Source organism: Podarcis muralis, chromosome 11 (genome assembly GCF_964188315.1).
Source record: "Podarcis muralis chromosome 11, rPodMur119.hap1.1, whole genome shotgun sequence".
Lineage (NCBI taxonomy): Eukaryota > Metazoa > Chordata > Lepidosauria > Squamata > Lacertidae > Podarcis > Podarcis muralis.
The window spans coordinates 46,189,813-46,203,787 of NC_135665.1; the positions used below are offsets into that span (position 1 = coordinate 46,189,813).

Genomic DNA, 13,975 nt, shown 5'->3' on the forward strand with positions numbered 1-13,975 from the left:
CACGGATTCTGCCGGTCATCTCTGCCAGTCCCATGTAGTCGATCACCTTCGCTTGCCATTCTTCCAGAGTGGGTAACTCTTGTGTCTTCCAATACTTTGCCAGAAGAATTCTTGCTGCTGCAGTAGCATACATAAAAAACGTCCTATCCTTCCTTGTCACCAATTGGCCAACCATGCCCAGGAGAAAAGCCTCAGGCTTTTTAGAAAAGGTCCATTTAAGAACCTTCTTAATTTCATTATAGATCATTTCCCAAAAGGCTTTAATCTTCGGGCAGGTCCACCAAAGGTGATAAAAGGTACCTTCAGTCTCATTACATTTCCAGCATTTGTTGTTGGGCAAATGATAAATTTTTGCAAGCTTGACTGGGGTCATGTACCACCTGTAAATCATTTTCATAATGTTTTCTCTTAATGCATTACATGCCGTGAACTTAACACCAGTATTCCATAACTGTTCCCAGTCAGCAAACATAATATCATGACCAATGTCTTGTGCCCATTTAATCATAGCTGATTTAACCGTTTCATCCTGTGTATTCCATTTCAACAGCAAATTATACATTCTTGACAAGTTCTTAGTATTGGATTCTAACAGTTCTGTTTCTAATTTTGACCTCTCCATCTGGAAACCTATTTTCCTGTCCTGTTTAAATACCTCGTTTATCTGGAGGTAATGCAACCAGTCTCTTACCTTAGATTTTAATTTCTCATAACTCTGTAGTTTAACTCTTTCTCCGTCTTGTTCTAAGATTTCACAGTATTTTGGCCATTTCGACTCCATATTAAGTTTTTTAGTCTCTTTAGCTTCCATTGGTGATAACCACCTGGGAGTTTTGCTTTCCAATAGGTCTTTGTATCTTATCCACACATTGTATAATGCTTTCCTAACAATATGGTTTTTAAAGCCTTTATGCAATTTTACCTTGTCATACCATATATATGCATGCCAAGAGCACGATTTCTGTTCTCATCCTGAAGCAAAGTTCTTAACCTGAAGCACTATTTCTGGGTTAGCGGAGTCTGTAACCTGAAGCGTATGTAACCTGAAGCGTATGTAACCCGAGGTACCACTGTACTTGCCAGACTTTACTGTGAATGTTTGCTTGCATACTTATTACACTTATTACAACCACCTTTCCGAAGGTGATACACAATCTTCTCCCTTCTCCATTTTATCCACACAAGAACCCTGCAAGGTAGCTCAGACTGAAAGATAGTGACTAGTCCAAGGTGGGCCTCATGGATGAGTGGGATTTGAACCCTGGTCTCCCAGGTCCTAGTCCGACACTCTAACCTCTACACCACACGAAACTGACCTGTGCATCCTCGGCTGTGCATATCGCAGGAGGCAGAGAGAGGCAGGTTGTGCTCATTCCTTGCTGAGTTCCAGGCTCAGGCCAAATTGCCCACTTCCAGCCGGGTCCAGGTTGAGCAGGGCTGGGCAGACCTCAGTATCATTTGGTGTGATTGGCTTCACAGCTAAAGAAAGACAAGACAGCTGAAGAGAACGCACATTTAGCACTAGAACCTCCAAGGTCTATTAACCTGTGATTAGTTGCTGATTACTGTATTTTAATATTTTGTTGGAAGCCGCCCAGAGTGGCTGGGGAAGCCCAGTCAGGTGGGCGGGGTATAAATTATTATTATTATTATTATTATTATTATTATTATTATTATTATCATCATCCTCATCATCATCATCATCATTATGACTTCTGCATTGCAGGGGGTTGGGCTAGATGACCCTTAAGTTCCCTTCCAACTCTATAACCAGAGCTGGAAATTAAACAGAATGTCCCCTGAGCCTGGGAAGAGGCTATCAGTTCTGTACCCTGAGTTCACAAAGCTTTCATGTAAAGTCCACTCCTGCTAAGCCTGTTCAGCAGCCTAATTTTAGCAAGAAAAGCTATTTTGTTGCTGCTGCTTTGAAACAACTGGGAGACAGAAACCCTGTAAATCACCCAGTGAAACCCTCAACCACCTCCCTCCCATTAAAGGGCTAGCTCTGCTGCTGATTCTGCTAACAGTACCAGTGGTCAGGGATGATGGGAATTGAAGTCCCAAAACATCTGGAGGGCCTAGTTTGGGGATGCCTGATCTAGATGAACTGGGTGAGACAAGAGTATCACATTAGGAAGGGTAAAATCACTCTGCGCATGGTCTGAGGTATTCTTATTTTATTTTATTAATATAGCATGCTTACGGCTGAGCTCTGACATTTACAGCAAGCATCAAAGGTTAGTCCTGCTGAGTCCCTGGAATTAGCTGCGCAGACTACTTTACATCAGTACTCTTCAATCTTTTCAGACCTGAGACCCATGTTGAACCGGAGCACACATTTGAGAGCCCATTTCTTTTCTTTTTTAAAAAGCATATGGTGGAGTGCTGCTATTATGACCCACTTTAGATTAGGGTGCAGACCAATAGCAGTCCCGATGCACCAGCTGAAGACCACTGCCTCATTTTATGGAGCAGCATACAAAATGTCATTCATAACTAACTAATAAACTAATCAAATCAAGTCTTTAAAATTTTTAGAACATGGTGGACAGCTCAATGAAAACTTTAGTGGTAGGAAAAAATAAAAAATATATAAGGCTGAAATTATAGCAGGGAATAATACTGCAATGCCTTTATAGAAATATATGATGGAGTGACTTTGGGAATAAGTTGTGCAACCCACCCCCCCCCAAAAAAATGGAATATTTTAGAGCTGCAAAAGATGCAGGAAAGAGCAAGCAAAATTATCAAAGTGTGGATCAAGACAAGAGACTTGATTACAAAGCAGGGAAAGGCGAAAACATTTTGGGACACCAGTGTTTGGAGTAGAAATGGCACAGGGTACAATTGCCCATTTTCATGGGAATTGACTTCAGTGGGCCTTACTTCTGAGTAAACATATACAGTGGTACCTCGGGTTAAGAACTTAATTCGTTCTGGAGGTCCGTTCTTAACCTGAAACTGTTCTTAACCTGAGGAACCACTTTAGCTAATGGGGCCTCCCACTGCCACTGCACTGCCCCCGCATGATTTCTGTTCTCATCCTGAAGCAAAGTTCTTAACCTGAGGTACTATTTCTGGGTTAGCGGAGTCTGTAACCTGAAGTGTCTGTAACCTGAAGCATCTATAACCCGAGGTACTACTGTATAGAATTGTGCTGTAAGAGGTTCTGTGATGGAGGTTTAGAAAAATACCGTATATATCTCCCTCTTCCACTACACTAGATAGGCGGTTTAGGACAAAAGGAAGTACATCTTCACACAAGCCACATAAATGCCTGGAATTCCACTTTCAGGAGATGTAATAGGCATCAGCAGGGGATTAGGCTAATTCAAAGACAAAGGGACTTGGTCAATCAATGGCCAGGATGGCTATCTCCAGAGACTGCTGAGCCACTAAATACCTGTTGATGGGAAACAAACAGTGCTGGTGGAGTCGAGGGGTGTGTGTGTGTTTCTGTTGCTGTCCTGTTTCAGTCCCTGCTTATATATGGCTGAGCATTCGGGGGGGGGGGGGGAGATTTCTGTTTGTTTAATCCAGAGGGGCTCTTCTTCATAACCTTATGAGGTTAGTTCTGTGGTGCCTCAACCATACATGCAAAAGTACTGATACACACACTTCTCTGAGTGGTGAGAGACTTCAGGGGTACCAACTTATACCTTTGTTTTCATTCCCTTGGAATGAAAGTCACTATGGCTACAGTGTCTTTATTAAATATGGTTTTATTTACACATATATTCAAGCTGAGCACCAGAGAATCAGATCTTGCCTCCCCCATTGGAGTTCTTGGCGAGTTCAGCAAAGAGCGAGAAGTCAAGCCATTGTGTCTTCCCAGCTTTCAATGGGACTAGCCAAAAAATAGTCCCTGGTCTATTGTTCTCCTACACCTCAGATGATGTGGCCTCCAGCCAGGTTGGAAGGTGGCAATGCCGGCCATCTCCAACTAAATGCATCACTGGTTAGTTGTTTCTATGGCAATACAGCCAAGTCATGGATAAAGGTTGCTTAACCAGCCCCCCAGTCCTATAACAAAACCTTCACTGGATTTATTTAAGTAGTGGCTGGTTGGCCATTGGTCAGGAATTCTACACTGATTGTACCTTGCAATGCAGATGCGGGTTATTATTTATTTCTTCTATTTATTAGTCACTTCCACTCTCCTGCCTAAATGAAACTCAGAGAGTAACAAGCAAACAAAGTAAAAATAAAATAAAATTGTCCAGTAGCACCTTAGAGACCAACTAAGTTTGTTCTGGGTATAAGCTTTTGTGTTGCATGCAGACTTCTTCAGATACCTGAACCTAAAGGTAAAGGTAAAGGTACCCCTGCCCGTACGGGCCAGTCGTGTCTGACTCTGGGGTTGCGTGCTCATCTCGCTTAAGAGGCTGGGAGCCAGTGCTGTCTGCAGACACTTCCGGGTCACGTGGCCAGCGTGACAAAGCTGCTCTGGCGAGCCAGCACCAGCGCAGCGCACAGAAACACCGTTACCTTCTCGCTATAAAGCGGTCCCTATTTATCTACTTGCACTTAGGGGTGCTTTCGAACTGCTAGGTGGGCAGGAGCTGGGACCGAACGACGGGAGCTCACCCCGCCGCGGGGATTCGAACCGCCAACCATACGATCGGCAAGCCCTAGGCACTGAGGTTTTACCCACAGCGCCACCTGAACCTAGAAACAAACAAAAGTCAGCCTAGACATAGAAGTTCCTTCCAACTTTATGACTGTAAAGAGAAAGCAGAAAGAAGTCGCTGGTAGCCTTTTTGAACAGATTTAAGTGATTTTGGTTTGGTTTATTAAAAGGAACTGATTTTTTTTTAACCAAGGTCCTTTCAAAATGGCTGCAAAAAAATGCAATACAGTGGCAACATTGCCAATCCAGTCTTCTACCATCACATTCAAATTAAGACTTTTGAGTAAGCCAAATGCTAAAAGAGCAGCATAATAATAATAATAATAATAATAATAATAATAATAATAATAATAGACAGGTATCCTAGTGGCAGCCAGATCTGTCTTAGTGAACCTAGATTTTTTTTAAAAAAAATGCACCTGGAATTGTTGTTGTGCTGTTGTGCTTACTTTTGAGTAAGGATGCATAGGATTGGAACATAGGGAGTCTAACCACTCCCTAGTCATTCATTCATTCATAGAAAGATTCGGCGGTTCTAAACAGCTGCGCGATGGCCACACTTTCCCTTTCGCACCTGCCCGACGATTCGCTGGTTGGTTGCTCCTCTTGACGTCAGTCTCCCGTTATTAGTACAGCTCCAGGGCAACACCCTTCTCAAAGAACGAGGCGCTGCTTGCTGGAGCGGCCGGGCGGGGCGCAACGGAGCAAGCGGCCAGACCTTACTGCAGTGCTATTGCAGAAGCTTCTGCCGGCTGCAAGCAAGCATGAGCGCCTCCGTGGCGTCGCACTCCCTTCGCCTCCTTCTCCTGCTGGTTGTTTGGGGTGTCTTGGACGTCGGGAGCAGCAGCAGCAGCAGCAGCACTCCCGCAGGTAAGGATATTAATAATCGCTATGAATTTCCGCGGTGTTTTCTCCGGGCGGCTGGCGACCTAGGCAAACGTCCAGAAAAAAAGGATGGTCGTTGCTGCGTTTCTCATCCCAAGGTGAGCAGTCACCTTGAGAAGGTTTGCTTCAAGGCAAAAAAATAAATAAATAAAACGACGACTATTATTTTCTCCAAACCGAGGGGGGGGGGGGTTAGATGCTTCAAGGCATTTTAATTTTAAACGTTCTCTTTATTTATTTACCCCAGCCCGAGTTTATTTGGCAGGAGGGGGTTGCTTTGGTGAAGGGATGTTCTGCCCGAATCTTCACTTTGCGGCATACTAAACAGGCTCCCCCGCCCCCTGAAAGGTTAATTCCTACCTTATGACTATTAAGATTAAAAAGACACGCGTCTAAGGCGTTTCCAAACTCTGCATTCCCCTGGTTGTAGAATCCTTCATGTCCTGTTTTGTAAAAGCCATTGCCTTCCTAGTTTAATAAAAGGAGGGGGGGGGATAAGCAGGGGTGAGAGAAGTTAAGATTCCAGCAGGTGGTAAAGTGGAGGCAGACAATAGTCCCTAGGACTGGAGATCCGTGTTGTTGGAGCAACATTACCCGTGGAATTAACTTAATAATGCCAGGATGATGGCCCATTGTTTCAGCTGTGAATGATCACTGTGCTTTGTTTTGTGCCCGTTTGCTGCTCTGTGTGAATGATGTGCTACTTGCATGTCGTGCTACTTGCATGTCGTTGCTCTTTGACTCCACTATAACCACCACCATGCGCGCGCACACACACGCACACAGTTGTAAGGATACAAGGACATAAGAAGAGCCTTGCTGGATCAGGCCAATCCTGTTCTCCCAGTAGCCAACCAGATGCCTGTAGGAAGCGCGCCCCCCCAAGCAGGACATGAGCGCAACAGCACTCCCCCCCACACACTTGTTGCCTCAAATATTTATTTATTTAGACCATTCCTATACCGCTTCAGATATTAAACTGTCCCTAAGCAGTCTGCAGTCAACTGAAACAACGGTTACAAAAATGCACAATAAAGCCAGGAATGTGAATACACAGAGATGGAACTTCCATCTCAAACTGCCCCCTCCCCCCCCCCCCACAAACAGCTCTCAGCATCCTGTCTCTCACTGTCATCAATGCTGGCTCTCACCCAAGACCCAACAAATTCACAGATTAGTGCAAGTCTCACAACAGAAGAGGGTTCCTAGATCCTGCTGACATTGCCCTAGGGACCCATCTGCACCATACAATTAAAGCGGTATCGTACTAATATAAACAGCCATGGGTTTCCCCCAAAGAATCCTGGGAGGTTAGGGGTGCTGTGAGTTGTTAGGAGACCCTTATTCCCCTTGCAGAGTTGCAGTTCCCAGGGTGGTCTAAAAGTCAGCCCCTCTTCCCAGGGAACTCTGAGAATTGAAGATCTGTGAGTGGAATAGGCTCCCCTTAACAACTCTGTTTTAAATGTGCAGGTAGGACTCTAGTCTCCATCTCCAGGTCCCCAACTTCACTACACATTTCAAACTATTTTAGCACTTTGAAGTCCTGTTTTGTGCACGCTGTATTAAAACCCTGTTTGGCACGATATCTGACGATTCTCCCCTCCCTGCAGTTTGCGCCACAGTAAATGCAGAGGAAATGGTGTCTGTGCTTCCTGTTCGAAAGTTTGAGAGAGTTTTACCAAATCTCACAGTGAGGATATGAAATAAACCAGCGGACCTCTTTCATAGACTGAATTCCATTAGAATTCATGGGGTTTATAAAGTCATTATTGAAAATTATCCTTACCCCCTGTTCCTTTTCTTAAAAATTGTAGTATAATCTCCTGTACAACAGACAGCAGTTTCCAACTAGAAAACAACCAGATTTTGAATTGCTAGGCGTACGGCTGGATCCTCCAAAGTCCAGACTCACACACGTTACACCAAAGTCCTGTTACAATCATTGAGACTCTGGCTGTGTACAATCCATGCACATTAAAGCATTCAAAGCAGTTTGTTTTGCTCAAAGAATTCTGGGTAGTGTAGATCACCCCTAACAGAGATATGTTAACAACCCTTAAAAAAACTACAGTGCTCATAATTCTTCAAGGGAGGGGGAAGTTTGAATGCAGCCTTAAGTTGATTTCAGTGGCAACTAAGTGCCACTCACTTAGTCTGGATCCAACCAATCATCTTCAGGATTTCTGAGATGGAGTGGGATCACACGTGCCTCTGATATATTTACTGCTGAAGAGGCCAACAGGTTGTATCACAGTACTGCTGGGATCAAAAGGGTTAGAAAGATATTGAGTAGCTTTATCTGACATTTGTTATTTTGAAGCTGTGCTGCCGACCCCGAATGGACCTGGTTTTAGCTTCAGAATTCTTGATCGCCGCAGAGTTGCGTTCCCCCTCCAACAGCACTGAGTGGTTGCTGTTAAGTCTAGCCCAAAATTAAGCAAGTACCTTTGTACTTTGTAGTACCAAAGCTGTTCAGAAGCTCATCCACGAGCTACGTTTTATCTTAAACAGAGAAACAAAGGGACAATTTTAAATGGGGAGCAAGAATGGCCCTTCACTATGAGAAAAGGATTTTTAAGCATAGTGAACTTGGAGTCATCAAGTAAAACCATTTGGCTTCCAATTTAGGAGAGACAAATTACTTCACGCCATAGAGTATAATTTAATGTATGGAATTCACTGCCACACAATGGGGATGGCTGCTAAACTAGACAGGGTCCTGCAACAAAATGCTGTAGTGTGGAATGTGCCTGTTTAGGGTTCCAGCTATCCAACCAGCCAGCAACATCCTTGAGGATACTTCCATTTCATCTTCTCTTGTTTTCTGCTCCTGCAAAAGGCAGTCAGCATTTTGTATCCTCAATCCTTAGTGGACTGTTTGGATTCCTCTCCTTAGAGTGCTCCTCACTCATGTGCCCCCTTCAAACCAAGCCTGCTGATCCTTTTGTACATGGATGTTGCAGTTTTGGCTACCTAAATTGTCCATGTGTGGAGAAAGATTTCTCAGCTAGTATGCAGAGTAACTTTAAAAAGGAGACTAATGAATGAGTGGTCTCTCGTTGGTTATGAGTCACGATGGCTGTGTGGAAATTCCAGGTATGATGTTTTGGAGTTTTGCAGATGCAGAAGTAGGTCACCAGGTGGGGCGGAGCCACTAGGCTTCCTGGCAAGTGGGTTATAGTTGCTTACTGGAAAGTAGAGGGGGTGAGGTGGAAGGCGATTGGCACCGTGCACATGCTCTGGCAGAAATGTTGGATTGGCTCTGCCAGTGGGTTTGCACCATGCTGACATCCACATCAGCTCTCCCTCTCAGTGAGCAACAGCAACACACCAGGCAATCAGGCGTGGTGAACCTTTGGCCTTCTTGTTTTTGATGAACTGCAACTCTTACCAGACCCAGCAAACATAACCAGTGTCCAGGGATGATGGAAGTTGTAGTTCAGTAACATCTGGAAGGTCAAAGATTGACCAGAACTTGCTTAGATGGAGCATCATCCCTCATGGAAATGGTGGGCCTCACTTGGCCTTTTCTGGATTTTGCCAGTCTGCTTATCAGCTTGACCAATATTAAATTGACTCAGTGAATACTTCATTTCTGTCCAATATCCTGCTGTGGTGGAGCAGGCAAGTACCTCTTCCACAGTGTGAACTTCAGCGAGACTTTCTGGTGGAGTTCTAGAACAGAACTGTTTTGGGCAAAGGGATGCCACCCTACAGAAAGATTGCCTGAAATTTATGTGCTTAGTGCCTTCTTGGAGTAACTTCTCTGCTTGATGAGGTCAATCAGAAGATGGGCAATATAGGAAGATGCTGTATACAGTGCTCAGTCAGACCATTGACCTCCATCTGGCCCAGTATTGTGCAAACTGGATGGCAACCCATGTCACCAGGGTTGTAGACATGGATCGCTCCTGGGACTACCTAGAGATAATACTGTGGAATTAAACCTGGAACTATTTGAACTTGAAGCATATCCTCAGAGGAGGAGGTCAGAATCAAGAATGGGGGAGAGCAGCAGCAGCAAAATCTTAGGCACAGGCATTTAAATTTTAGGCTCAGGCATAGCTCTGGGATGATTAATGGGTTTCTCTCACATGGCTGTTGTGGGGATGACTGCAAAGCAGCAGTGATATGGAAAGTAGGACTAAAAAGAGAGAATATACAACTCAGGTTCAGGGCTGCCAACTTGAATAAAATATTTGGAGGCCCAGGTAAGCCCCACCCTCCATGTGTCCCCATTTTCCAGGGACATCCCTGATTTAGAGGAGGTGCCCTGGTTTCTGATTTGATCCTGGAATGACCCACTTTTTCTTAGGATGCCCCTATTTACATTGGAGAAATGCTGGAGGGTATGGAGTTAGCCAACCCCCGAGGCATCTGAAGGCAATCCTGTATTAGAGTGCCTGGGGCAACCCAGTAAGATGCATGGGGTATAAATAGTAAAATGATCATTATGGAATGGGACGTCTCTATTTTCATCTGAGAAACGTTGGAGAGTATGCCTGCATAATTGATCATATAATGTGCATGCACACCATTGTATGGCAATGCTCATCAATTTTGAGGGAGGCCTCTACGGCCCCTGGGAGTCGGCTCCTATGCTCAGGTTCTTCACTCTTCATCTCTGCTTTATGTTGCACCAATCCTAACTGTCTTGCGCAGTGCAATCCTACATATGGCTTACTCCCAGGCAAGGGTCTAGAACTGCAACTTCAGACACTGTTCTGCAAGGCACTCTGTTCCTGCAAATATTACTACAGTACTGTTGCAGAGAATAAAGTCAGACTTGAGGCCTTGTATATTTTCAACTGAAGTAGTTCCATAGCTTATAGAACTTCAGTATTTTAGGTATACTTTTAATGGAACACAGTGGGTGGCTGTGTACAGATGTGTGCAACTGTGGCACACGTACACCCCTCAACCATTTCCCTTCATAATGTACTATCATCAAGAAAGGGGATGTGGTTATGAAGAAAAGGGGACATGAGGACTAGTTAACATAGGTTCGATCTATAGCAGGGGTCAGCAACCTTTTTCATCCATGGACCGGTCCACCGTCCCTCAGACGATGTGGGGGGGCGGACTATATTTTGATGCATTTTAAATAAAAGGACACATTCTACTCATGTAAAAACACGCTGATTCCTGGACCGTCCGCAGGCCAGATTTAGAAGGCAATTGCGCCGCATCTGGCCCCTGGGCCTTAGGTTGCCTACCCCTGATCTACAGCATACATATACAGAGATATGTAGTACATATCTGTGGTATACCTGGGGATATCCTTGCCTGAAACCAGTGCATTTTTTCTGGGGGGGACACAGGGGTACGCATACCCCTAAACATTTTGTGAATCTAAGTTTGGCCTCATTGAGGGGCAGTATTTCAATATGAGTAGGAAAATGAGAGTACCCCTAAACATTTTTTTAGAAAAAAAGCACTGCCTGAACCCCTGGAGAGATGCTGCCAGTCTGTGTAGACACAATACTAAACCAGATAGAGCAATAGTTTTATATTAGTAGCAGGCTTGACAGTACCTAGAAGGTGGAAAGATTTGAGACAACTTGCTATCTGAATGGCACCAGCTTGGAGAATTGCATTGATGGGGAAAAAGTGAGACACAAGGTGAAAAACAGTGGTGATTTTTAAAAGGCAAAAGGGAAGTTTCAAGTGACATGGCATTTTTTAATAAAACACATAGTGTGGAAGGAACAGAACTGACAACCACCAGCAACGCATGGCTTCCTGTGGAATAACTGTACAAGATGACACTGTCAACCCGAAAGGAGAATTCTGGTCATAAGAACAACAAATGCTTTACAGTAAAACAGATGCAGCCAATGCTCTGAACTATGTGTTACCCTCATCTTCTGGATGTTATACATTATTTTGTTCTTGTCGCAAAAGCAAATTACTTTTTTTAAAAAAGAATAGACTCATTTTAAGGGAGCTTCCTCTGAAAAAAGAATCCAGTCCCCAATTGATCTACAGCTAGCAGAGGCAGCCTGTTTCCTTAGAAGCACGCAGGCATGAATCATTGCAGCAAAGAGCACCAGGCTGATTAATTTCTCAGTCCATTATTGACAAAGGCATTATTGGCGATGATGATCTCAGATAAGACACTGTCTTCCTTCCACTTGGGGGACATAACTGAAATGATCTCATTGGTCTGGCGCGGGCACAAACTGTTCTTTGCAGGTTGCTTAGGACAACAACACAGGCAGGAGACATTAGATGAAGAAGAGCCTCCATCCAAATGGCAAGAGGTGAATTGTTTCATCTACTGTGTGACTTTGCAAGGTTGTTGTCTAAACGCTGTTAGCACACAGATTCCCCCTTGCAAAAACCAGTACAGTGGTACCTTGGGTTACAGACACTTCAGGTTACAGACGCTTCAGGTTACAGACTCTGCTAACCCGGAAGTAGTATCTCGGGATAAGAACTTTGCTTCAGGATGAGAACAGAAATTGTAAGGTGGTGGCGCAGCGGCAGCGGGAGGCCTCATTAGTGAAAGTGGTACCTCAGGTTAAGAACAGTTTCAGGTTAAGAACAAATTAAATTCTTAACCAGAGGTACCACTGTACAATGGTTTGTTAGTCATTTAGCAACCAATGAGGAAACGGAAACAACACACATTTACCCTTTACATTATACTCATACATTTCCCCCAGACCTGTCTTGTACGAAATATATTTTAACAGCATGTCAGAAAATGACCCGAAATGAGATGGAAGAGGAGTATGAAGAGAGGTAGAACAGGGCAGGGAGTGTGGAGCACCTGCTTAGGTTTTGGAGGACTAAGCCCCGTGCACCTTGTCTTACCTTCTTCCCCATCAACTAGCCCATGGGTAGGCAAACTAAGGCTACCCAGCTCTCACTTCCATACATCACTACTGGGAAAACCATAGCTTTAACTATATGGACCTTTGTTGGCAAGGTGATGTCTCTGCTTTTTAAGATGCTGTCTAGGTTTGTCATTGCTTTTCTCCCAAGAAGCAGGCGTCTTTTAATTTTGTGACTGCTGTCACCATCTGCAGTGATCATGGAGCCCAAGAAAGTAAAATCTTTTTATGCTATAGACTTGATTTAAGAGGGAGGAAGTCCTTCTTTATCATTTTCAGCCATAATCGCTAGTCATAACCATTAATCATTCACTTAAAGTGCTTTAGCTCTTGCAAAGCGGCTTTCAAATTCCCTGGAATGAAGTTGTCAGAAAAATCCAGCCGCAAGAAGGAATAGCAGGAGACTGACCTGTCCAGAACCCAGGATGTGGTCTGAATCAGTCAGGACTTGATATGACTTATATCTGCTTTTGAATCCACTTCCTTAGTTTGTACATTCAGCCTAAGCTTCTTTCAGATTTACCCAGCAAAATTACAATAATATATATGGGCCACCAAGTTCTTTGTTAGAATTTTGTAAAACTGCAGTGAGTTTATTTCCTCTACACTTCCTTGAAGGACTTGGGGCTCATCCAGATTGCCTTTATACCACACTTTCAGACACAGGTTTGCACTTTAAAAGTTCTGTGTCAGAGTGTGGCACTTTTCTCTGGAAAACCCAATTGCTGTTTGCTCCAATTCAATGGTAAAACACAGGTTTTCCCAGGAAAAGCACCAGGACAAAAAAAAAGCCATTAAAATATAGCGGACCCACCACTTAATACTACAAATTAATAATGCGGTGGATCCACTCCTGCTAAATGTCCCCAATTAAATATAGTGCACCCACCTTACGGTATACCAATTACACGAATTTCTACAATTTACAGCAGGTTATCTAGGTGGGGGACTTGTGTGAGGGGAAAATGTAATGATTTCGAGTCCCATGCAGGATCTGATCAACAAATGAGAAAAGTTTTATTAAACAAAAAAGTTTATCAACCAAAGTGGGTCAGGAAATGCATCCCTAAACAGGTATTAAAAAAGGTAAAGGACCCCTGACAGTTAAGTCCAGTCGCAGACAACTCTGTGGTTGTGGCGCTCATCTCGCTTCACAGATGAGCCAAGGGAGCTGGCGTTTGTCCACAGACAGTTTTCTGGGCCAGCATGACTAAGCCATTTCTGGTGCAACGGAACACCGAAATCAGAGCAACGCAGGGAAACACTGTTGACCTTCCCACCGGAGCGGTACCTATTTATCTACTTGCACTTTGACGTGCTTTCAAACTGCTAAGTTGGCAGGAGCTGGGACCGAACAATGGGAGCTCACTCCGTTGCAGGGATTTGAACTGCCGACCTTCTGATTGGCAGTGGTTTAGACCACAGCGCCACACTCATTAAAAAAAAATTATATCCAATATTAATAACCAGAGCCCCTGCCCTACCATTAGACAGTGTGGGGCCAGTAGTGTAGTGGAAATTCAGAAGACTGTTATTTCATGACAGTCACAGCCATTCCCCTTCTTAGATTATATAATCATCTTATATGACATAAAAATAAAAATAATAGATGTATTGCAAT

General features: G+C 44.0%; 1 protein-coding gene across 3 annotated transcripts in view; it reads left to right on the plus strand.

Annotated features, from left to right (window-relative positions):
• The first annotated feature begins 5,293 nt into the window (after positions 1-5,293).
• The window catches only part of EMB (embigin), a 31,032-nt gene continuing 22,350 nt past the window's right edge, over positions 5,294-13,975 (plus strand). For all 3 annotated transcript variants that reach the window (XM_028748966.2, XM_028748967.2, XM_028748968.2), the window contains exon 1: positions 5,294-5,500. In XM_028748966.2, coding sequence (XP_028604799.2) covers positions 5,395-5,500 — 106 coding nt within the window. In that variant the 5' untranslated portion in view covers positions 5,294-5,394. The remainder of the gene's footprint in view (positions 5,501-13,975) is intronic.